Source organism: Dendrobates tinctorius, unplaced genomic scaffold, assembly GCF_039654945.1.
Source record: "Dendrobates tinctorius isolate UK_male_01 unplaced genomic scaffold, ASM3965494v1 ptg000196l, whole genome shotgun sequence".
NCBI classification, from domain to species: domain Eukaryota; kingdom Metazoa; phylum Chordata; class Amphibia; order Anura; family Dendrobatidae; genus Dendrobates; species Dendrobates tinctorius.
In genome coordinates this window covers 4,092,901-4,117,651 of record NW_027361863.1, presented here as the reverse complement: position 1 = coordinate 4,117,651, position 24,751 = coordinate 4,092,901, and the positions used below count along the sequence as shown (strand labels likewise).

Here is a 24,751-nt window from a genome sequence, read left to right as displayed (position 1 = left end):
GTGTGAGGAGGGTGAAGTGGGCAGACGTGAGGAAGAAGCGCGGAGATCGAGCGGAGAGGAAAGGCTCATTTCCAGTGAGAGCTCATGAACTGGAGCCTGGTCTCCACGGTTGTACGGATACTAATGGTCCTGCAACAGACACCAGAGGAGTAGGAGGCTGTAAATGCCCTACCCCCATCTAAGACTCAGAGGCACAACAGCACGGAGTGAGCCAAGAGAGGAATAGCGGCTACAGCTGTCTGCCATACAAGGAGTGCTAGTAGAAGAGAATTAGGAGGAACTTCAGTGTAACTCAGTACTAGGAGTACTTCACTCAAATAAGCGCTAGGGAAGGAGACTGCACAGCCCATCTGCTGAGAGAGAATCCTGAGCTGCTTTCAGGCTAGCCTGCTCTGGTACCATCTGTAATCAGGACCCTGGACTGCATTTATCAAGTAAAGGTACAGAAATTGCACCCTGCTGTGTCTTTGTCTGCTTCTTACCCTTCCGGCACTGCTACATCCCCGTGCCAACCACATCTACACTGCCCTGGGACTGAATAAAAAACAAAAAACAAATAAAAAACAATAAAAAACAAATCTGAACTGAGAAAAGTAAGTTAATGTGTATGCACAATGTAAGTGCATATTAACACATGACCATTAACCAGAGAAAACAAAAAGCAAAAAACACAAATATAACTAAAAAGTAAAAAATATACTGCAAATAATGCATAAAGGTAATAATAATAATAAGGGTATTTAGTAAACATAATTTTGATCAAAATAATGTACAAGCCATCCCGCCACGTCACGGCAACCCTTGTGGGACAGTCCCTACTCTAGTATTTAAAACCTTTTCACTTGCCAAGTGGCGTGAATGTGAATAAGGGTCGAGCGGCTGAACCACTAGTAACAGCTTAGGCCAGACTGGATGGCTTTCCCAGCTCAGAAAGAGGGCGGTCACACCCATATATGCACTGAATGCACAATGAAATGAATAAAAAACAAATCTGAACTGAGAAAAGTAAGTTAATGTGTATGCACAATGTAAGTGCATATTAACACATGACCATTAACCAGAGAAAACAAAAAGCAAAAAACACAAATATATTTGTGTTTTTTGCTTTTTGTTTTCACTGCCCTGGGACTACAGCTTCACCTGTGGGGAGCTTTTATATCTTTGCTGCACCATACCATCAGTCCCAGTGGATCTGCATGCAGCGTCGGCTTAACATCTCACTTGCCGAACACCACAGGTGGCGTCACGAACTATTCATTTAACCAACTACATTCCACCATTCAATCTCCCCCATTACTTGGGTGCCCAGGGCCACGGACCGGGTCACCGCTGCTGTGACACATCCCGCTGACACCGGCCCGGTACCGAGTACCCCACAGCCCTGGGAGGGCGACCCACTACTACATCATTGCTGCACCACACCATCTGTCCCAGAGAAGCAGCCCTGCAGCGCTGGTCAAATTGACCAGAAACCACAGGTGGCGTCACGTATCATCCACTTATAAACTTTAATCAGCCACGCTTAACACCTTTTACATGGACGCCCAGGGCCACGGACCGCGTCACTGCCACTGTGACATCTCCCATTGAAATCAACGGGCCCGGCTCCGAGTACCCCACAGCCCTGGCGGGTGACCCATTATTACGCTGTGTGTGTGTGAGCAACCTCTCTTCCCTCACCATCACCCCCTGGTGGAGGTTGCGCTGTACTGAACTGCAGCAGCACATTACAGTCCTCTTGTGTACACCACCCCTGTCTTTAAGGACAGGAACTCCCAGACCCAGTGAAGGCAAACAGTCCACTGCTCCTCCATACATTTGTAGACTGTATAGTTTCGGAGGCAGAACCTCTAACAGTGAGCCCCAGAATATTTTTATTTCTGTAATGTTACTAAGAATGATGCAAAAACATTTTTTTTAATACACTTTGTAATAAACTTTACAGAACAAACATCACAAAACAGTAAATAATACGGACATATCTGCAATTTCCAAAATAATCTTATCAAATCAGGAGGCCATTTTTAGTGTCTCAGACTAAATGGCCACTGATTCTCGATTGCTCACTGGTCCACATAATCTTGGAGATGTTCCTGCTTGGCTTTGTAGAGTGGTTGAAAGCAATAGTCATGACCGGGCTGCTGTTCGGTTGCACTCTGACACTTTACAGGAAAAACATTGTCACAGTCCCAGTGTGCTGTCAGGTGTGGGGTACATCACATTCACTTGGAGGGTGCAGTCCTCCGCTGTCTTCAGGCCTCCATCCTCAGGAGCTGCTGCATACAATCCGGAGGACACCAAATTCACAAGCAAACATTTACTGGACAGTTCATGTTCATCAGATTGTGACATGAGGGATAGAGCACAGCACTTCTTCAGACCTGCCATTCATTCCTTATGGACTACCCCTACGCCCACTGACTCCGTCAGTGTCAGAGTTTTCCTGTCCAGTTCCGCAGTGCATCCAGGATCAGCCACCTGCCCTTCACACGTTTCTTCATCCATTTTCCCCTGTGCGCTAGAGGACACAATGAGCCCATGAGCCTACACACAGAGCTTTGGGCTCCTGACAATGCCAGAATATGCACAAGGAATTTCAGTATGGCCTCCCACTGCCTTGAATGACTGTATATGCCGGTCCTAGCAGCTCTCTGGAGCTGAACTTGACCCTTGAACCTTCACTTTGTTCTACTGTAGCCAATGACAGGTCGATTTGGTTTTGTTTTTTTCGATCAGTCATGTTTATAGTTTTGTTTATGAGGGGCTTCTATTCCAATGTAATAATATAGTTGTCCTTCTTTGAACCCTCTATTGCTTTCCTTCATTCTTTTCTATATATGGAGCACAAAACTGAATCTCTTGCATTTGAGATAGGGTCCTAGAAGAGTTTTTAGCTCGACAATTTTACATTGTTACCACAATGTTTTTTTACACACCCAAAAAATCCTATTTGCTTTTGCAGCTCCTGCCTGTCATTGAGCACTGCTGCTTAGATTACATGCATCCAGAATACTAAAGTCCTTCTCCTGTTCTTTTTCCACAGCTTTAAATTTTGTGAACCCATTTAGGAGCATTGTATTTAGATGCATGAATTTTGAGTTTAAAAAAAGCTATTTTTCAATAGAGTTTCATTACAAATTTTGCACTGTTTGCCTCTGTGCATTACAGCACATATCAGGCTTCTGACCGTCTGTGAGCTGTTCTGACAGTAGGGTCTGTAACTCTTACAGTTGTCCTGTAAGAAGAGTGGGCAGCTTTACCATCTGAGAAAATAAAGAACCTCATCCACAACTACCACAAAAGACTTCAAGCTGTCATTGATGTTAGAGGGGGCAATACACGGTATTAAGAAATGGGGTATGTGAACTTTTGATCAGGGTCATTTGGATGTTTTGAGTTGTCATTATGATTTAAAAAGAGAAAACACAGTAGTCTGACAATAAAGGGTTTCACCCAACCACTAACCATGAGTGGAGAAAAAGTTTTGATGCTAACATTCATATTCTCTGAAAAAAGGCCAAGAAAGCAAAAATTCTGCCGGGGAATGTAAACTTTTGAGCACAATTGTATCTCTCTTTTCCCAAACGATCTTCTAAGATGATTTATGACTTAAAGCTGCCATATACGTTAGATGAAAGGTGGCTGATTTCAGACAAGTGTTCATTAGTATTTAGTGGGCAGAGGGATGAAAGACATAACTGATATGGAATTTAGATTGTGATCCCCATTGGGGACAGTGATGATAATGTATGTGAAGCGCTGCGGGATAAAATAGCGTTATATTAGCAAAGCATAATAATCATAAAGCACCTGCCTGACTCCTCTACCAGCAGCTTCTCATTCCTAAAAACAAAATTTCAGCTGCCTGACCCTTCTCTCCCCCAACATAATCTGACAGGGGGGAAATCGGAAAGTCCCCATACACATCAGATGGTCAACCAGTTTCACAGAAATCAGTGGTTTTGGTCAATTTTCACTTAATGGGTATAAGAGACTTCAGGGAAGAAGACTACATGACATAACCTACACTAAAAAAGTGGAGGGCAGGTGGGAAAAATACACCAGGTGCCACCAGTACAAAATCGTGACTTCAATCCCTGACCTGTAAATCACCCCCAACACAACCCTAGCCATTTGTGCAGAACTCTTTCCATTTCACCACTTCAAAATATTTTTCTAAAGGGTACAGTATACTGCTCCAACACAATAACATAACCCTTCTTGTTCTTTTTAAAGAGGAAATTTCACTGTATTTTTAATGAGAACTTTCTAAAATTGCCTCTGATCAACTGATTTTGGAACATTTTTTCTTTTTCTTCTGAAGTTATTCCCCCTGGTAAAAATGATGCAAATTTTCCCTTCAATCAACAGGGCGTGTACTGCACAACTTCTCTGTGGGCGGTTTCTTTTTCTCCTCTAATGCTGGCCAATGAAAACAGGCCAGACCCGCAGAGACGTTCTGTGGTACACGCCCAGTTGCTTGAAGGGCAAATTTGCACCATTATTTTCAGGGGAAATAACTTTGGAAAGGAGGGGTGCAGAAGAAAAAGAAAAGCTGTTCCAGAATCAGCAGAGTAGCTACAATTGGAGAAAGTGCTTAATATAAATTTAAAAAAATCCCCTAAAAGGTCCTCTTTAAAGCCCCGTCCAACCACTTTACACCACGATGTCTATATCCTGCTCCATTCATACGAACACGTGGCCCCCCAGCTCCTGGATCCACAGTTTCAGTGCAGCGCTAATAAATGGCACAGCATTAGGGTGTGTGCACACGCTGTGGATTCTGCTGCGGATTAGCCTGCAGTTTTGCCCAGCGGCTTGAAGTCTGTACAATGGAGCAGGTGTAAAACTGCTGCGGAATCCGCACAAAGAATTGACATGCTGCAGATTTGAAAATTCTCAACATGTGCACAGGGTTTTTGTTTTTCATTGATTTTAATGGTACTGTACAACGCAGCAGAAACTGCTGCGGATCCGCAGGGCCAAAACCGCTGCAGATCCGCAGCAGAATCCGCATCGTGTGCACACACCCTTAAAGGCATTTACAATGCGGAACAACTAAGGTCCAGAAGTCTTCTTCTCTGCCCCGTAGCCTTTTTCACCTTTAGAAGCTCCTGAGTAACTTCTGCTTTTCCTTACAATCACATCATTTCTCCCTTCTCGTATCTCTTGGCATGTTATGACTATTATTTTCTTATTTTTTACCCTTGTGGGTTGATTAGCTGCCCCATCTGTACAGATATCAGGAAGTTTTATGGGCTCATACGACAACTCCTATTACCGTGACCCGTCTACACGCAGCATGCAGGAATGTAAGACATCACTACGTGGCCAGTGGATACCCCGTCATAGATGGGCAGCATTTATTACTCTGCAGTTCATGTCAGACGTTCACCCGCTGCTTAGACTTGTTAAGTAATTGTCGTTCATTAGAACTTTTTCCAGCTGTCAAAACACTAAAATGTGGAGCACATGTTACTGCGGCCGGGAGCTGCCTACGATATCCTGCAACAAAGCCACAGCAATTATACCCATAAGGGTGCAGTGGCCGTGGAAGGACCATGGCGCTAAAGCCCAAGAGGTCCTTCTGTTCTGTATGGTAAGCAATGCTATAAATGAGAAATAGTTGGGCGCTAGTGATGAGAGAACGTCCTCTGATAAGGTGTTATCCTGGCTTGCTCGGGTGCTAACCGAGTGTCTACAGCAGGCTCGAATAATAACATGATTTTGCAGTACTGTTGGGTGGTCTTTACAGATCGTTCATCCATCAAGTCGCCATGGCTCGAAACCGAGACCATTAAATAATAATACTAATAATAGTCTTCATGTTGCTACCCAATGGTTGCTTGTAGAATTGGTGCAAATCAATTTGTACGTTCCATTCCATCAGTCTATGGCCACTGGATGGGAGAGGGATTACCACCTCTTACCTACCGGCAGCAGCGATCTTCCTTTGTTTGCGGTGGTGCGATGTCATAGTAGCGGCGTGCCACACAGGTGACATTGCGCCAGGCCGGCTAATGAAAGGCAACCCCCAGACTAATCACCAGGAAAGAGACGGATCTCAGGGCTCCTGACCACCGACCAAGAACCACCGTCACGGCCGGTAGAATAGGACGTGTGATCACATTTGCACCACCTCTAGCTGCTCGCTATCTGAATTTGACCCTATTTGATGGTGTAATGTCATGTTATGATATTGTATAATTTGGGCACTTTGTAGTCAAATACATAGCAAATCCAAAGAGTCAAATATTTCTATATTCAGCCTTTTGATGTATTTTGGACAAAACACAAAGCAACGACAATGGTGCCTTGGAAAAATTTCCCTCTATAGGGGGGTCACACATTAACCCCAGGTTGTTGATCCCTGATTTCGACCAATTTATGCCAAGTGCCAACCAATTTCCAAATCTGACATGAACCAGTGTGACGGCTGACGACCCAGGAAAATCCATCAAAAAGTACATCTGCATTTTTTTGGGTTCGTTGTTATGAGTTATATCTAATAAAATTAATTATTTTTTTTAAAGATGCCCTCATTTATGGTTGTATGTATTTAATTTTTAAATAATATTCGGCCAAAATGTCCCGAATTTCCAGAGAGAGAGTAGAGCGTTTCTTAGCCACCCTAAGATCAAGCGCCCGATTTCTTCGACACCGCATGAATAACGCAATAACCACAGAAATCTCTTCTAAATGTAAGAATATTATTTATTTCATACTTTACATCACAGTTCAGGATGTAATTCTCTATGCTCATAATCACACACTCCGTAATAAAATATGATTTTTCTGAGTAAAGAAAATATTAACAACTTAAAACATGTTCCCATAAAATATCCCATCTAAAACAGAAACATAATAAACATCTCTCTTTTTTTTTTTCACAAAATATAATTTATTACACGACATTTACAACACACAGATACAGCATTTGTACTAGAAGCGCTATCTTCTCCGGCCTCATTAAACAGAATCTGTCACCAGGTGTTTGCTACGCCATCTGAGAGCAGCATGATGTGGGGGCAGAATGCCTGATTCCAGCAATGTATCACTTTGCTGGGTTGCGTGGTGTAGTTTTGATAAAATCACAGTTTTCTCGGCTGCAGTTCTAGCAGTTCTCTGAATGCTGAGCTCTGTATAACCAAGCCCACACTACTAAATGGCTGCTTCTGCATACGCTGTGCATAGGCAGAAAGCTGCCAATCAGTGGAGGAGGCATGGTTACAAACAGCAGGAGGACTGCATGGCAAGAGACAACTAGTGATAATTTCCTGCTAATTTTATTGAAACTACAGGAAGTAGATTAGTAAGTGACACATCGCTGGAATCAGGGTTTCTGCCCTTACATTATGCAGCTCTCAGATTAAATAGAAAAAAAAAACCTGCTGACAGATTACTTGTAAGGAGAGCCGGTAACATATCATATAATTTGCAGGGATCATGGGCATGATATATCTCAGGCTTAGTTCACATCTTGTTTTTGCCATGTGTACCTGTAAAGTTCTCAGCGAGCATTCTAAATGTTTCCATACACCCTGCTTATTCCAAAGGAGTATCCTATATACCGAGTGGTACATGTCATTTATAATGGGAGCCAATGTACGTCCATTACCATGATACAGTGCCAGCAATCCCCACTGACTTATAATGAGGTTCGTCTCGGTTCCCTCGAGGTATCCGTAAAGGGATGTTCTGACCCTGCTCTTTTCTGCATACAGGGTCTAATGAACAGAATTGGGGCACAACATCAAACTGATAACTTTAGTCTTGACATCACCGACCCTACTCACCCCCCCCCCGCTGCAGATTACTGGAATATTCCTTTAAGATAGATCCATGGTAATCTAAACTCCACACAGCTTTAAGAAGAGCTTAAAGGGGAATTTCTAATTTGGGCATTTATTTAGTGTAAGGAAGGGGCGATGTCTTTAAGCCTGCCAGAACCCCTATCAGAAAAAAAAACCAAGAGAAATGATTCAACTGAGTCGACACAGGAAGTGTCTTTTACTTATTGTGCAGTCGTAAATTCTGCTATTATATACAGTGGCTTGTGAAAATATTCCCTCCCCCCCTTGACTTTTTATCTATTTTGTTACATTACAACCTGTGTTTAAATATTTTTGTAATCTGATTTGTGTGTGATGCATCAGCACTAAATAGTCTGAGTTGATGAAGTGAGAAAAATATAGGCACAAATTAAATTTATGGGCTCAAATAACTAAAAATTGTCATGTGAATATGTATTCACCCCTTTTGCTATGAAGCCCCTAAAAATTTCTGGTGCAACAATTACCTTCATAAATCCCATGCTTAGTGAATGGAAGTCCACCTGTGTGTAATCTAAGTGTCACCTGTCAGTCAGTATATACACTTTACCTTTTCTGAAAGGCCACAGAGGCGACAACATCATTAACAAGAGGCACCACTGACCAAACACCATGAAGACCAAGGAGATCTCCAGCCAACACCATGAAGACCAAGGAGATCTCCAAAGAAGTCAGGGACAAAGTTGTTGAGAAGTACAAGTCAGGATTGGGTTATAAAAAAAAATCCCAACCTCTGATGATCCCCCGGAGCACCATCAAATCCGTTATCACCAAATGGAAAGAACATGGCACCACAATAAACCTGCCAAGAGAGGGTCTTCCACCAAAACTCTCAGCCCGGACAAGGAGGGCATTAATCAGGGAGGCAGCACAGAGACCAAAGGTAACCCTGAAGAGCTGCAAAGCACTAAAGCAGAGACTGAAGTATCTGTCCATACAACCACAATAAGCTGTATACTTCATAGAAGTGGCCTTTACAGAAGAGTGAGCAGAAAAAAGCCTTTACTTACACACAAATATTGTAAGGTTCCTTTTGAGCTTGACAAAAGACATGTGGGAGACTCCCCAAAAGTAAGGTGCTGTGGTAATATGAGACCAAAATTGAACTTTTTGCCCACCAAGGTAAACACTATGTCTGGTGCCAAACCAACACAGCTCATCACCCCCAAAACACCATCCCCACTATGAAGCATGGTGGAGGCAGATTCATGCAGTGGGAATGTTTTTCGGCAACAGGGCATGGAAAAATGGTCTGAGGCGAGGGGAAGATGGATGGTGCAAAATACAGAGATATTCTTGAGCAAAACCTGTTTCAGTCTGTCAGTGATTTGAGACTGGGATGGAGGTTCACCTTCCAACAAGACAATGACCGAAAGTATACCGCTAAAGCAACACTTCAGTGGTTTAAAGGAAATGTGTAAATGTTTTGGAGTGGCCTAGCCAAAACCCAGACCTTAATACAATAAATAATCTGTTGTCAGACTTGAAGATTGCTGTTCACCAGAAGAAACTATTTAACTTGAAGTAGTGGAGCAGTTTTGCCTTGAGGAATGAGTAAAAATCCCAGTGGCAAAATGTGGGAAGCTCATAGAGACTTATCCAAAGTGACTTGCAGTTGTAATTGCTGCAAAAGGTGGCTCTATAAAGTACTGACTTTAGGGGGGTGAATAGTTATGCCCACTCAAGTTTTAAGGTATTTTCTCCTATCTGTTGTTTTCTTCCCAAAAAAGAAAAAAAGAAAACCAAATGATGCAAAACACATGCAGGTAGCAAAACACAAAAAATGACAAGGGGTGAATTCTTTTGTAAGCCACTGTATATACCACCTAAATTTATGCACAGAACGCCTATTTTCATGAAGGGTATAAAATAAACGAACACTCCTTTGAACACTGGAGATTGTTGGAAATCACAAGCCTGTGTAATTTTTTGTTCCACCGACTATAGACCGAATCCCAGACTCTTCTAAGTGGGTGGTAAGGGATGCTCTAACAATGACATATCTACAGGATAGTCCATAGTTGTATGATAGATGTGGGTCTCATCTTGAGATGGTTCCATCTGTGGTTCCATCTATACACAGTAAGACAGGTATTCGCGCTTGTGAAACTGTCACCATTTACTTCTATGGGAACTCTAAAGATTGCTGAGCCAGCATGTGGTTATTCCATAAATTTCTGAGATGTGTACATTTTCCTCTAAGTGTTATGTTTTTATGTCAAGAATAAGTGGAGTCTTCAAGAGATATTTCTAAATACTTGATTTCCATCAGAAGCCTAGTGGACTCCAAGGAAAGTCAGTGGGCCTCATCAGGATGTATTGGGATCGGCAGTCATGCTTGAGATCAGAAGCCTGAGGTGTGAGCAGAGCCTGGTAGACGTATCACGCACTATAACATGCCCGTAACATATAAATTCATTCCATTTAATAGAAAATATGGAATTAATCTATTCTTAAATCGTTAAATATTGAGAGGCAGCTTATTATGACTGTTAAAGAACCCCCCAGCACCCTGAATAGGAGATGTATGCCCTTAATGCAGCAACCGACTGCGACCCCCTGGGCAGAGGTAATGAGATATCCCACTTCTGACACCAGTGTAACGGGGTCTTCTGTGCTGTAATACCTCTTGCATTACCACCCCATGTTTCAGGAGGTCCACTCTGCTTTTCCTCACTTAAGAATGAAGGGTGCTGGCTCGAAAGGCTTTGTAACATGGAAACATAGAAAAGATCACTGCTTCTCCACCTATTTCCAGTGTGACAACATTTTACTCACCGGTCTCAGAATATATATACATACAGAGGGCAGTACAATCAACGTGTGTCGAGCCAGTAGATAACAGGCTCCAATTAAGACGCCAGACGTACATTACAATAGCCGTGGGATTTACAAAGGTGGGGGGAGGTCAGAAGTGGGATATCTCGTTTACCTCTGCCCAGGTGGTCGCAGCCGGTCGGTTGCTGCATTAAGAGCATACATCTCCTATTCGGGGTGCTGGGGGGTTCTGTAACAATGACGGAGCAGATATTTTGTCAGAAAAATGTCCTTGATCAACAGGTGAGCACAGGGAGGTAAGTCATGACTTATTGGGACTATACTTTGTCATTACAATAGCCTTTATGTGGGCTATTTATCTTATTGGCTGTTAGAGACAGAAATAGTTAAAATGGAGCCCGTTCTTGGTGCTAATTCAGACCACCTAGTCTTGTCAGGAGGAACCACTTCTAAATGTTTGATTGACCTATGTTAATCACCACAGTGGAAAGGCAGTGATGTTTGCGGAATGCCTCATTCTGTACACAGGCACATTTAGTTAAATGCTGCAAGATCAGACACAGAATGTGGACAATGGTGGCACTATTCACTATTCACTGTGGTCATCACTTCTCAGCAGTCACTTCCTGCTCTGTAGAGTTTACCTCTTAGCAGTCTCTTTCTGTTCTGTAGAGATCACCTATCAGCAGTCTCTTTCTGTTCTGTAGAGATCACCTCTCAGCAGTCACTACCTGTTCTGTAGAGACCACCTCTCAGCAGTCACTCCCTGTTCTGTAGAGGTCACCTCTTGGTAGTCACTTCCTGTACTGCAGAGATCACCTTTCAGCAGTCACTTCCTGTTCTGTAGATATCACCCCTCGGCAGTCACTTCCTGTACTGTAGAGATCACCTTTCAGCAGTCACTTCCTGTTCTGTAGAGATCACTTCTCAGCAGTCTCTTCCTGTTCTGCAGAGATCTCTTCTCTACAGTCACTTCCTGTTCTATAGAAATCACCTCTCAGCAGTCACTTCCTGTTCTGTAAAGGTCACCTCTCAGCAGTCACTTCCTGTTCTGTAGTGATCACCTCTCAGCAGTCACTTCTTGTTTTGTAGAGATCACCTCTCAGCAGTCACTTCCTGTTCTACAGAGATCACCTCTATGCAATCACTTCCTGTTCTGTAGAGTACACCTCTCAGCAGTCACTTCCTGTTCTGTAGAGATCACCTCTCAGCAGTCACTTCCTGTACTGCAGAGATCACCTTTCAGCAGTCACTTCCTGTTCTGTAGATATCACCCCTCGGCAGTCACTTCCTGTACTGTAGAGATCACCTTTCAGCAGTCACTTCCTGTTCTGTAGAGATCACTTCTCAGCAGTCTCTTCCTGTTCTGCAGAGATCTCTTCTCTACAGTCACTTCCTGTTCTATAGAAATCACCTCTCAGCAGTCACTTCCTGTTCTGTAGAGGTCACCTCTCAGCATTCACTTCCTGTTCTGTAGTGATCACCTCTCAGCAGTCACTTCTTGTTTTGTAGAGATCACCTCTCAGCAGTCACTTCCTGTTCTACAGAGATCACCTCTATGCAATCACTTCCTGTTCTGTAGAGTACACCTCTCAGCAGTCACTTCCTGTTCTGTAGAGATCACCTCTCAGCAGTCACTTCCTGTTCTGTAGAGATCACCTCTCAGCAGTCACTTCCTGTTCTGTAGAGATCACCTCTCAGCAGTAACTTCCTGTTCTGTAGAGTACACCTCTCAGCAGTCACTTCCTGTTCTGTAGAGATCACCTCTCAGCAGTCACTTCCTGTTCTGTAGAGATCACCTCTCAGAAGTAACTTCCTGTTCTGTAGAGATCACCTCTCAGCAGTCACTTCCTGTTCTGCATAGATCACTTTTCAGCAGTCATCACATTACCATCACAGACAAGATTACTACACATTTATCAACTCTGTCTAAACATTTAGAAGTGTCCCCCAAAAATGGGAACCCTCCTAGACTCCCAGAAGAATTGAGCAATTTTCTGGGTGCCGCAAAGTCTTTACAGTATTTTGGATGGATCACCGCAGCCTGGTGGAAAGGGAGGCATGGCTGTGCAAATAAAAATCTCCCAGAAGACAATTTTGAAAAGTTGGGAAGTAGAAACAGCCCCTCACCTCCTCCATCTCCCTGCACAATGACCTCTGCACAGGTCACAGAGCATGCCCACAACACTTTCTTACAGCCAGTTAATGAGAAGTCTCCACTTGGCTGCAGTGAAGCATGTTTCTAAATCATTTTCAGGGGGCAGAAGTGCAGCAAAATTGTCACCCCCATAATTATATACAGAACGTACCAAAAATAGGTTACTAAAGGAAGATGTATTTGCATGTAATTAAATAATAGCATGAAATGACACATCCCAGTCATGCGCTGTACACGCCAGCGTCACTGCTGTAGCTGCAGCAATCACATGAACAATGTACAGAGCGGCCGTGAATTTCAGCAATCAGTTGGGGTATTTGCACATGGGGCAGATTTTTCATCTAGATTTTGCTGCATCTTAGAGGATCAGTATTGTCTATGAGATTTTATGAAATTGAAAAGTACTAGCTACTAAAAATGTGCTACGGAAAGTCTGTACCTGTGCTCCCATCATACGTCCTAAAAGGGCAGGTAACTTTTATAGTCGCTGTACGTATCACGAGGAGCATGGTAAAACAGTCCATAGACATCCATATATACTCTAGGGCCGGGATCACACATGCAAAAAATTAAGACGAGTCACGCATCTTAATACCCAGCACTGCCGCCGGCACTCAGGAGAAATACATGGAGCCGCACGCTCCGCTCCCACGTGCCAGCGACAGTGCCGGGTATTAACCCCTTTACTCCCAAGGGTGGTTTGCACGTTCATGACCGGGCCAATTTTTATAATTCTGACCACTGTTCCTTTATGAGGTTATAACTCTGAAACGCTTCCATGGATCCCGGTGATTCTGACATTGTTTTCTCGTGACATATAGTACTTCATGTTAGTGGTAAAATTTCATGATATAACTCGCGTTTATTTGTGAAAAAAACGGAAATTTGGTGAAAATTTTGAAAATTTCGCAATTTTCCAACTTTGAATTTTTAGGCTCTTAAATCACAGAGATACGGCACACAAAATACTTAATAAGTAACATTTCCCACATTTTTACTTTACATCAGCACAATTTGGGAACCAAAATTTTTTTTTGTTAGGGAGTTATAAGGGTTAAAAGTTGACCAGCGATTTCTCATTTTTACAACACCATTTTATTTTTTGGGACCACATCACATTTGAAGTCACCTTGAGGGGTCTATATGATAGAAAATACCCAAAAGTGACACCATTCTCAAAACTGCACCCCTCAAGGTGCTCAAAACCACATTCAAGAAGTTTATTAACCCTTCAGGTGCTTCACAGGAATTTTTTGAATGTTTAAAAAAAAAATGAACATTTAACTTTTTTTCTCAAAAAAAATTACTTCAAGTTCAATTTTTTTATTTTACCAAGGGTAACAGGAGAAATTGGACTGGAAAAGTTATTGTGCAATTTGTCCTGAGTACGCTGATACCTGATATGTGGGGGGGAACCACTGTTTAGGCGCATGGCAGAGCTCGGAAGAGAAGGAGCGCCGTTTGACTTTTTCAATGCAAAATTGGCTGGAATTCAGATCGGACGCCATGTCAAGTTTGGAGAGCTCCTGATGTACCTAAACAGTGGAAACCCCCCCCCCACAAGTGACCCCATTTTGGAAACTAGACCCCCCAAGGAACTTATCTAGATGTGTGGTGAGAACTTTGAACCCCCTATGGCTTCACAGAAGTTTATAACGTACAGCCGTACAATTAAAAAATCATTTTTTTCTACAAAAATGATCTTTTCACCCTTAATTTTTATTTTCCCAAGAGTAACAGGACCCCAAAAGTTATTGTGCAATTTGTCCTGAGTACGCTGATACCCCATATGTGGGAGTAAACCACTATTTGGGCGCATGGCAGAGCTCGGAAGGGAAGCAGCATCATTTGACTTTTTTGGCTGGAATTGAGATCGGACGCCATGTCGTGTTTGGAAAGCCCCTGATGTACCAAAACAGTGGAAACCCCCCAATTCTAACTCCAACCCTAACCCTAGCCCTAATCCTAGCCCTAACCCTAGCCCCAATGGGAAAATGGAAATAAATACATTTTTTTTTAATTTTATTATTTTTCCCTAACTAAGGGGGTGATAACGGGGGGTTTGATTTACTATTTATAACAGTTTTTATATTTTGCAGCTGTCATACGCTAAAAGACGCTTTTTATTGTAAAAATAGTTTATGCATCACCAAATTTTGAGAGCTATAATTTTTCCATATTTTGACTCACAGAGACATGTAAGGTCTTATTTTTTGCGGGACGAGTTGACGTTGTTATTGGTACCATTTTCGGGCACACAACATTTTTTGATCGCTTTTTATTCCGATTTTTGGGAAGCAGAATGGACAGAAACCAGCGTGTCATGAATTTCATTTGGGGGGTGCGTTTACACCGTTCCGCGTGTGGTAAAATTGATAAAGCGGTTTTATTCTTTGGGTCAGTACGGTTACAGGCATACCTCATTTATGTCCTTTTTTAATGTTTTGGCGTTTTTATGCAATGAAAACAATTTTACATAATAAATAATTATTTTTGCACTGCTTTATTCTGCGAGCTATAACTTTTTAATTTTTTCTCTGATGACGCTGTGTGGCGGCTCAATTTTTGCGGAACAAGATGACGTTTTCAGCGGTACCATGGATATTTATATGCGTCTTTTTGATCACGTGTTTTTGCACTTTTTGTTTGGCGGTATGATGATAAAGCATTATTTTTTTGCTTCGTTTTTTATTTTTATTTTTTAAGGGGTTCGCTAAAGGGGTTAACTAGTGGGACAGATTTATAGGGCGGGTCGTTACGGATGCGGCAATACCAAATATGTGTACTTTTATTGTTTTTTTTATTTTCAAAAAATGAATTTATTAGGGAATTTTTTTTTAATTTATTTAGCGATTTTTTTATAAATTATTTTTACACTTTTTTTAACTTTATTACAATGTCTCAGTGGGGACATCACTGTCATGTGACAGATCGCTGATCTGTCACATCACAGATCGCTGTGACAGATCAGCGATCTGTCACAGGCAGTGCTGCAGGCTTCCTCATGCCGGCGCTTCCCTGCAGGACCCCGAAGGTCCCCGCCGTCATATTGCATCTGCGGACCTGCAGGGAAGGAGGCCCCTGCAGCAGCGCTGCACATCGTGCTGCTGCGGGGGTCTCAGAGAAGCACGGAGGGAACCCCCTCCCTGCCGATGCTTCCCTAAAACCCCGGTACACTGCGATCATGTTTGATCGCAGTTTGCTGGGGGTTAATGTGTTGAGGGCGGTCCGTGACGGCCCCTGACACATAGTGCCGGGTGTCAGCTGTGATAATCAGCTGACACCCGGCCGCGATCAGCTGCGCTTCCCCCGTTAGTGCAGCTGATCGCGTTAGACGTACTATTCCGTCCTTGGAACTTAGGTCCCATGTCACATGGATGGAATAGTACATCTAATGTAGGAAAGGGGTTAAGATGCGAGACACGGCCGTGTTTCTCGCATGTGTGATCCCGGCCTAACAGTGTGTATAGAAAGCTTTGAACCTATATGATTCAGATTCCTAACATTTATCCAGACGCATGTTACCAGCAGGTGCAATAAAATGTGGAAATGTAACAGTCCCATCTAATCTGCTAAAGAAGAACCTACAAAAATAGAACCTTCATGTCTGCGGAGAAGGGTCCCAGTCTTTGCGTTGTAGGAATCAGGAAAATCCTGACCTTTGGTTGTAAGTCCAGAGCTATAATTCAGTGGTGCTCTCCTGCCGTGCTGCCTTACGAGCTGCCACATCCCTGCTGTGTGTGCTATTTAATGGAAGGAGTGCGAAGAATGATGACCCACCAGTCCTTCCTGCCCGGGGAAGAGCAGAGCAGTCGGGGTGCCATGTAGAATTTTTACAGATGTTTATGAACATGTTTCTGTCTGATCTCAATTAACGTTTTACAATTTCTTGCAAATTCACGGAACATAAATAACCATTTTGTCTGCAACTAAATATCCCTGTCATGTGCGGCCTGTGGAGAAGCGTGCAGAAGATCGACTTCAACGAGAACATCATGGGGAATATTTCCTTATTTTACGTTTCTTACATTTATTTTTTTTTCTTTTGAGCTTGGGATGTAAGTCTGGGTCTATGTGCAGACTGGTCACATGCAGTTCTACGTTAGGGTGATGGCGACGTAACCCAGCTGTCATGGAAGGGTTGTGCCAGGGTGTCCTAGAAAGCCTATCATACGCAGAGTAGATATATCATGAGTCCATGCTCACCCCAACAATCCCTAGATAGTGGGGGCGGCAGTCTCTTTGCTGGTGTAGAGGTGCTGCAGAAGACTCCATTAAAGTTAACGGGATATTTGTAGACCTCCACGAGACACGTGTTTGACCACTTCTCCACCAAGAACTGGTGCCAGAGACTTCCACTTCTAGACTGATGGAGGTCTCATTGTAGTGAAAGGCTTTATTGGGAGCACTTGTCCAAATCCTGTTTTTCAGGAGTTTAGACAGAACTCTCTTCAGAATCTCAATCGTGAGGGATGTCAACTGGGTCATAGACCTGATAAGGATGATGAATTGACTTTTAAAATCAGTATGACCGTGTATTTCGTTGTGAAGCCTTAACTCATTCATCGTCCACTTAGCCAGACTGAAAGATCCTCAGTGTCCCTCCTCTCTGCTACTGAAGAATCTCAGCACACCTAACCTGATTGACCGCTTGTCAGTGTCCTTCATCACTGCTGCTGAATCGCCACCAACCTGGCAAGATCGACAGCTCCTCACTATCCCTCCTCCCTCCTTCTGCTGAGATCTCACACTGCTCAGTACAAGCTGCAGCTGTCAGTCAGGCTGGGTGGGTGAGAGGAGACTGAATATACTTGGACTCTTTAGCAGGACTCATAAAATGCTCATTTTAATATCAATGATTATAGAGTCATTTTGACATGGATTTTCCAAGTAAATGCACCAGTCCCATAAGGTCTAAGTGCTCTATTTACTAATGTATACTTTATATTGGAAAATCTGGTAACAGATAATTTTGATACAATCACAGTTTTCTCTGCTGCACAGTTTACAGTGCTCAGCATGGTGAGCTCTGTATAAATATTCTCACATCCTTGATTGGCAGCTTAATGTGTACACTGTGCGTAGGCAGAAAGTTTCCAATCAGTGGTGGGTGGTGGGATTATACAGAGCAGTTGACTAGGAGGCACAAGACAACTTGTCCTGTAGTGATAATCTCCTGCTGATAAAACACTGATTATATTCAAACAATACCATACAGCCCAGTAAGTGATAAATCACTGGAATCAGGGTCCCTGTCCCTAAATCATGCTGCTCTCAGATTACATGGTAAAAACCTGCTGACAGATTCACTTTAGTCTACTGTGTCTTTTCAATTGTTATTCCAAGATGCAAATCCTGTTCTTGTCTGTACAGACCTGTATAGAATATATTTTAACTGGAGATCGCATAGTCAGGCTGCAGAGCTAACAGTGGCAGTAGTTGATGATCCCCTGACTGCATGGTCCCAGCAGCTCCACCTCTGGCTTGTGCCATGTCGGCATGACATCAGTGCTGTGTGCAGCTAAGCCATCACCTGCTTCAGTTTAGGCAGGGAAGGGGTCTGGCTTGGTTACTGAGCTTAGAAGACACAACCACAGGACACTCTTAACTGTGCCGAGCACAAGCTGGAAGTACATTTTATGGAACTCTGTTGATAACTAAAAGTATATTAGTTCTTTATAATCTTATTATGAACATATCTAAAAGTTAGGTTTTGCAAGTGGAAGGCGGGTGAATAAGCACCAAACCCTCTTATTTTCACGGTGGCCTGAACCAGCACCAATAGAGGACCCTTTTTGATCTTGTCCAGAACCCACTTTCCTCTACGCATTATTGACCCTATTATTGACCCCACTGTGATGTTCATACAGTACGGCGGTGCAGTAATCCCAATGTGTTCAAAAATCTATGGCGAACACTCTCATATTAATAAAACTTCTGTGATGTGGATGGATCTATGGACTCTATGGAAGTTGCTTCTTCTTGGCACATTTACAAACCTCCTCCTTTAGTAGTAGGATTTATGGTATTTCCCGTAGGAACCAATCAGGTTCAGACTTTAATTCTGCAAATAAAGTTCACAAAATAAAACCAAAAAATTTCCATTGGTTCCCATGGGCGAGAAGATTCCTCATTGTCCGGCTCCCAGCTTCCCAGCAGATCACTATAATGAAAGGTTACCATCGGCCCGGCTGCACTTCATGTGCCGTGCAGTCACTTGGTGGTCTGCAGCTTTGTAGGAAGGAGTCTTGCAATTTCACGCTTTTTGCCTTTTAGTGAATGGTCACGTCTTTGGTTGCAGCTCTGTTGTATTTTTTATGGCACAAGCGGTGACTACCGATATCTACAAGCCACAGCGTTTACATTCTTAACCACAAAGAAGCCGATGGTTAACGGAGGGATGACAAGGGTGCGGCCAGGCCGTAGTGGACGGGGCTTTAGATCCGGCAGTGTTCCATCATCGATCATCACAAGGTGCTGCCCATTCAGCTGAACTGACCTGCAGAACATAAAGTCATGAGTGAGTGACGAGCACATGGGAGGACAAATCTCATGCGTCTGTACTGTCCCTTTTAGTAATCTAATCTCATTTTGGAGCGGAACTTCTTCAGAATCTTGGCAAAAAAGCTCCCTATGAACATATTCTTAGGCCCGTGTTTGGTGGTCTGTGTATGGATTGCATTGCACTGACTGGCTGGTTGAAATCAGGAGGCCTGTGGTTGGATCATGCAATGCAGTCCATTCTGGGACCAAGAAACATGGATGTGCGAAATAAGCCTTGGGGCTCCTCTATTATACAGGCACATGTCTGTGTGCACCATAGACTACATACACATGGAGAAAACGCACCCATTATAGCCAATGTGTCAGTGCACAGGGTTGATTTTCCACAAGTTCTACATGGGAAAAAATGGCAGCATGGTCCAAATTGGAGACCAAACTAATACATGTAAATGGCAGGTGGCTCCTGCACTCATTCAGTATCAGCAGGTACGCAATTTGCAGATGTGACTGGCCCAAGTTTTCGTATGGCCGTCTGAACTAGGGATGTGGTGCTATCAGCTCACTAGAGGTCCTGCTCCAACAAGTGTGTGTCCATTTTAAATGACATCATTAACGCTCCTATGTATTGCACACAGGTCACATCCTAACACCACGGCTCCGCAATAACTTGGAATTAACATGTCACCAACATGTTCAGGAATCCTGTGTTCAGTTCTGGGCATCACATTTTAAAAAAGACATTGAAAAACTGGAGCAAGTTCAGAGAAGAGCTACCAGGATGGTGAGTGGACTGCAAACTATGTCCTACGAGGAACGATTAACGACTTTCCGACATTGGGCATAATAATGCACCCTTGTCGGACTCCCTCTCGAAGGATGCCACATCTTTCCCAGCACGTCAGCTGTTTTGAACAGCTGACATGTGCCACTAACAGCCATGGGTGGAATCGCGATCCACCCATGGCTGTTAACCTGTTAAATTTTGCTGTCAATCTCTGACAGCGGCATTTAAATTGTGCTTCCAGCAAGTGCGCCGGAAATCCCATCCATTGCTGACCCTGCCACATGATCGCGGGTCACCGATGGGTTGGCATGACAACCAGAGGTCTCCAGCAGACCTCTATGGCTGTCATAGATGGATTGCTTTGAGCACCACTTAAATAAAAAAGATCCTATACAGGTTTGGGGTCTATGAACTCATAATGACCTGGAAAATCATAATAGTAGGTTAATTTGAGCATTCAGGGAATATGGTAAAAAAAACTGTGAAAATTGCACTTTTTTTTGCAATTTCACCACACTTGGAATTTTTTCCTGTTTTCCAGTACACGATATGTTAAAACCAAAGGTGTCATTCAAAAGTACAACTTGTCCCGTGAAAAACAAGCCCTCTCACATGGCCATTTTGACCAAAAAAAAAGTTATGGCCCTGCGAAGAAGGGGAGCAAAAAACAAAAATGCAAAAACGGAAAATAGCCTGGGGTTTAAGGGGTTAAAGGATCTGGGAATGTTTAGCTTGCAAAAAAAGAAGACTGAGAGGAGACTTAATAGCGGTCTACAAATATCTGAAGGGATGTCACAGTGCAGAGGGATCATCATTATCATTTGCACATGGAAACATGAGAAGCAATGGAAGGAAACTGAAAGGGAAAAGATACTGGTTAGATAGAAAAAAGTTTTTGACAGTGAGGGTGATCAATGAATGGAACAGGCTGTCATGAGAGGTGGTGAGTTCTCCTTCAATGGAAGTCTTCAAACACAGGCTGGACAGACATCTGTCTGAGATGGTTTAGTGACTCCTGCATTGCGCAGGGGGATGGATACGATGACCCTGGAGGTCCCTTCCAACTCTATCATTCTAGGATTCTATGTCAAGACTTATCACTAAGGCAGAAGTGAAATAAAAAATGAGTTTGGAAAATATCCTCATCTAAGTAATTGCTGTGGTTGAAAGTATATGATTATTTTTCCATTCTTTAATTTAGAATCTAACATATTTGGACCATGACAAACTCTTTTCTGACTATGACAGGGTTCATCTCCAACCTTGGACATTTCAGTGGTATAGAAACTACAGATCTCAGCATGTCCTGCTCTGAACAGCCATAGTTTTGCTGGAACTGTTGGTGACAGCAGCCATCATATAAGATACTTCTATTGTTTTGCTTCTTTCCAGTTTTAGAATTACACATCACCGCCCTGGATGGATGATGCGCATTTAGCCATCAGATAGGGATATTTAGGGACTAGATACTGTATGTTACCACTAGAGGGAGGTGTTGCAATGAGAAGGAATCCTCATACATTACAATGTAGCCACAAGTGATTCTAATCCAGAACATTCAGCTGTCAAACTTCTCATTCCTGGATAGGACATTTCGCTTTGGAGATGGGGGTGCCAATACATGGATATTGGTGAGTGTTTTACTCAGAGCACATTCTTTTTCAGCCAGGATAAAATGCTCATTATGGGTTAGAAAGATTTTTCATTTTTTGATAAACCAAATGAGTTTATGCACAATGCATATAAGATTAAATGTAGGGCCGTCTGTAGCTTCTGAAATTGTGCCGAACGTCCAACAACCTATTCAGCAAATCTAAAACCCTGGACGCTGCATTTAAAACCATCATGTCATAAAAACAGAATTCAGTCATTTTGTGGGATCAGGGTCTTAGATCTATCTGAGTGGGAACCATGGTCTCAGACCCATCTGTGTGGGAACCATGGTCTCAGACATATCTGTGTCGGGATCGGGGTCTCAGACCTATCTGTGTGGGGTTCAGAGTCTCAGACCCAACTGTGTGGGAACCATGGTCTCAGAAATATCTGTGTCGGGATCGGGGTCTCAGACCCATCTGTGTGGGGTTCAGAGTCTCAGACCCATCTGTGTGGGAACCATGGTCTCAGACATATCTGTGTCGGGATCGGGATCTCAGACCCATCTGTGTAGAGATAAGGGTCTCAGACCATCTATGTGGGGACTAGGGTCTCAGACCATCTGTTTTGGAACCCAGGTGTCAGACACATCTGTGTGAGATCAGGTTCTCAGAACCATCTGTGTGAGAACCAGGGTCTCAGACATATCTGCGTGGGGGTCAGGGTTCTCAGACCATCTGTGTTGGGGCCAGGGTCTCAGACATATCTGTGTGGGGATCAGAGTCTCAGACCCATCATTGTGGGGATGATGGTCTCAGACATATCTGTGTGGGGATCAGGGTCTCAGGCCCATCGTTATGGGGATGAGGGTCTCAGACCCATCTGTGTGGGGATCAGGGTCTCAGACCCATCTGTGTCCTGGAACAAAGAAGCAGAAGCATTAGTCAGGCAACACAGCAGCTTCCAGTTCTCTTAGCTTAATATCTAAGTGTGTGTTCACATGCAGCAACTGGAAACTGCAGCACCCCTGTGATACTGAGCTCTTTTTATTGTTCTCGTGCACAGTCACTTAATTTTGCAGCAGATTCACCTTAGACCACGTGGCCGATGGAAATGGCCAAGCTCCTTTGTAGGTGAAACAGATGTTTCCCTGCAGAATAAAAGGGAAAACTAGTACTGACGACTCCGTAAAGTGCTGCACACAATAAAACTAATGCACAAATCCATCAGAGCAAATGTCCGCACTGTAGGAATTTTGAAAGCTGCAGGCGATTGTTTATGTCACAACCACCAGGAAAGTGGCAAATTAGTCTGCATTTTTAATTTTTTATGCAGAACCTTAGGACCTACAGTATTATAAAGGGTCATCCAGTAATGAACAACACCGTTAAGTGACTGTGCAGGAGAGCAGTGAAAAGACGCAGCTACTGTTGTTTTCAGCTGCAGAACGATCGCTGTGTGTGAGCACAGCCTAAAGCTGGGGTCAGATGAGTGTATGAAAAATCATCTGAGGTTCATCTACAAAACTCAGGCAATTTTCCTCCATATTGTCCTCTGTGTGACATCTGATTTTATACGTCAGCAGATGTACCTGGTCACATAAAGTTTCCTGCGTTAATAATGGCAATGGAATCTTTAACATCGGATGTGATACAAACGATGCACTTAGGATCTGATTTTTCATGCCAACCCATAGGCTTGAATGGGCAAGTCTCATCCGAAATATGGAAGGCAATAGTGCCTGCTGCTAAATTTTTCACGTGGACACATGGTCCATGTAAAAAAAACCCTGTCATCTGAGTAGCCATATTGGTCAGTGTGCTGTCCGATTTTTACTAGTCCATATCTTATGCTCATCTGAATGAGCCCTTAAAGGTTTGTCTGGTAGAAAACTACAAATCTGCAGTCATGCCGTGTGACTGCAGACTTGCAAAACCTCATATCGTGCTCCGATGTCGGGAAAGGCGGTGATATGACTGCAAGTCTGTGATTTTCATCCTCCCGGCCACATTCCAACTAGACTGTTTCCAGCCATGCTGTTGTGCATGTCTGGTTGGGATGTGTGATATCGCATACTTGCAGTTACGTGACAGGCATAGGAGAATCCTCAGAGCGCAGTGCTTGCGATGTGAGGATTAACAAGTCTCCAGTCATATAGAGTGACTTTATTGACTATAAAGGGGTCTGTTTGGTTTATATTAAAGAATCTAATATTTTACTGGAAAAAGGCAGGTGTGAACTATTAAGACTATGCAAAGCAGTCTCAGGATGGGTTTACACTCCGTAAACCCATCCTGAGACTGCTTTGCATAGTCTTAATAGTTAAATATTTTTGTTATATTTATTTCCATTTTTCCCCCAGAACAGTTCTCATATATATGCAGATGAAACGCCAGGAGAATTAATTCAGATTCCCTATGTAGGCAGATGAGCGCTGACAATGGCTAAGCCGTCCCATTTGTAGTTACGGCATATTATTTGGGATCCGATGGCGTTCTCTGTGTCGTTTTTACCCATTAACGGCCGGTCCACACGGTTGTGGTCTTTGCCGTCTTCTCCTGTGCACGGTTGGAGAGCTGTGTACAATAAAAAGATCACATTACCATAGCTGGCAAAAGTGTTTAACGCAAAATCCAAACATGTCCAAACCTCTTTAAGATTAGGAACATTTGTTTGGAAATCTTGGAATCTCAATTTTCTACCAATCTTTACAGAAGAGTTAAATGTTTGGGTTTGTATCCAGAGGTCTGGATGAAGTACTAAATCTCAGGACATTAATCTAAGCCAGGGCTGACACACTAAACACTACATAATATTTCTTGCGTTCTTTCTGCTTTCTTCTCTCTTCCCCTATTACGAGGGTCCGCCGGTTGAGTTTTGCGTTGTAAAAGTTGTGGTTTTGAGAGAATTCTTTGTGATTTAACAACTGTCTGTATTTAAAATGCTTATTAAAGATGAGGAAAGTAGCAAAAAAAACAATAATCAGAAATCGTCCAAATATGCCTGGAATTTAATGGGACTTAAGCAACTAGCGATCCACATCAAAGTCCAAGCTGCTGTTTATAGGAGATACAGTAAAATGTGGCTGGTGTGCATTGCCAG

General features: G+C 43.1%; 1 protein-coding gene across 2 annotated transcripts in view; it reads right to left on the bottom strand.

The window, feature by feature from the left end:
- Positions 1–14,674: 14,674 nt before the first annotated feature.
- Positions 14,675–24,751, bottom strand: part of HPSE2 (heparanase 2 (inactive)) — a 564,230-nt gene continuing 554,153 nt past the window's right edge. For both annotated transcript variants that reach the window (XM_073552816.1, XM_073552817.1), the window contains one exon: positions 14,675–19,267. In XM_073552816.1, the coding sequence (XP_073408917.1) occupies positions 19,102–19,267 (166 nt within the window). In that variant the 3' untranslated portion in view covers positions 14,675–19,101. The remainder of the gene's footprint in view (positions 19,268–24,751) is intronic.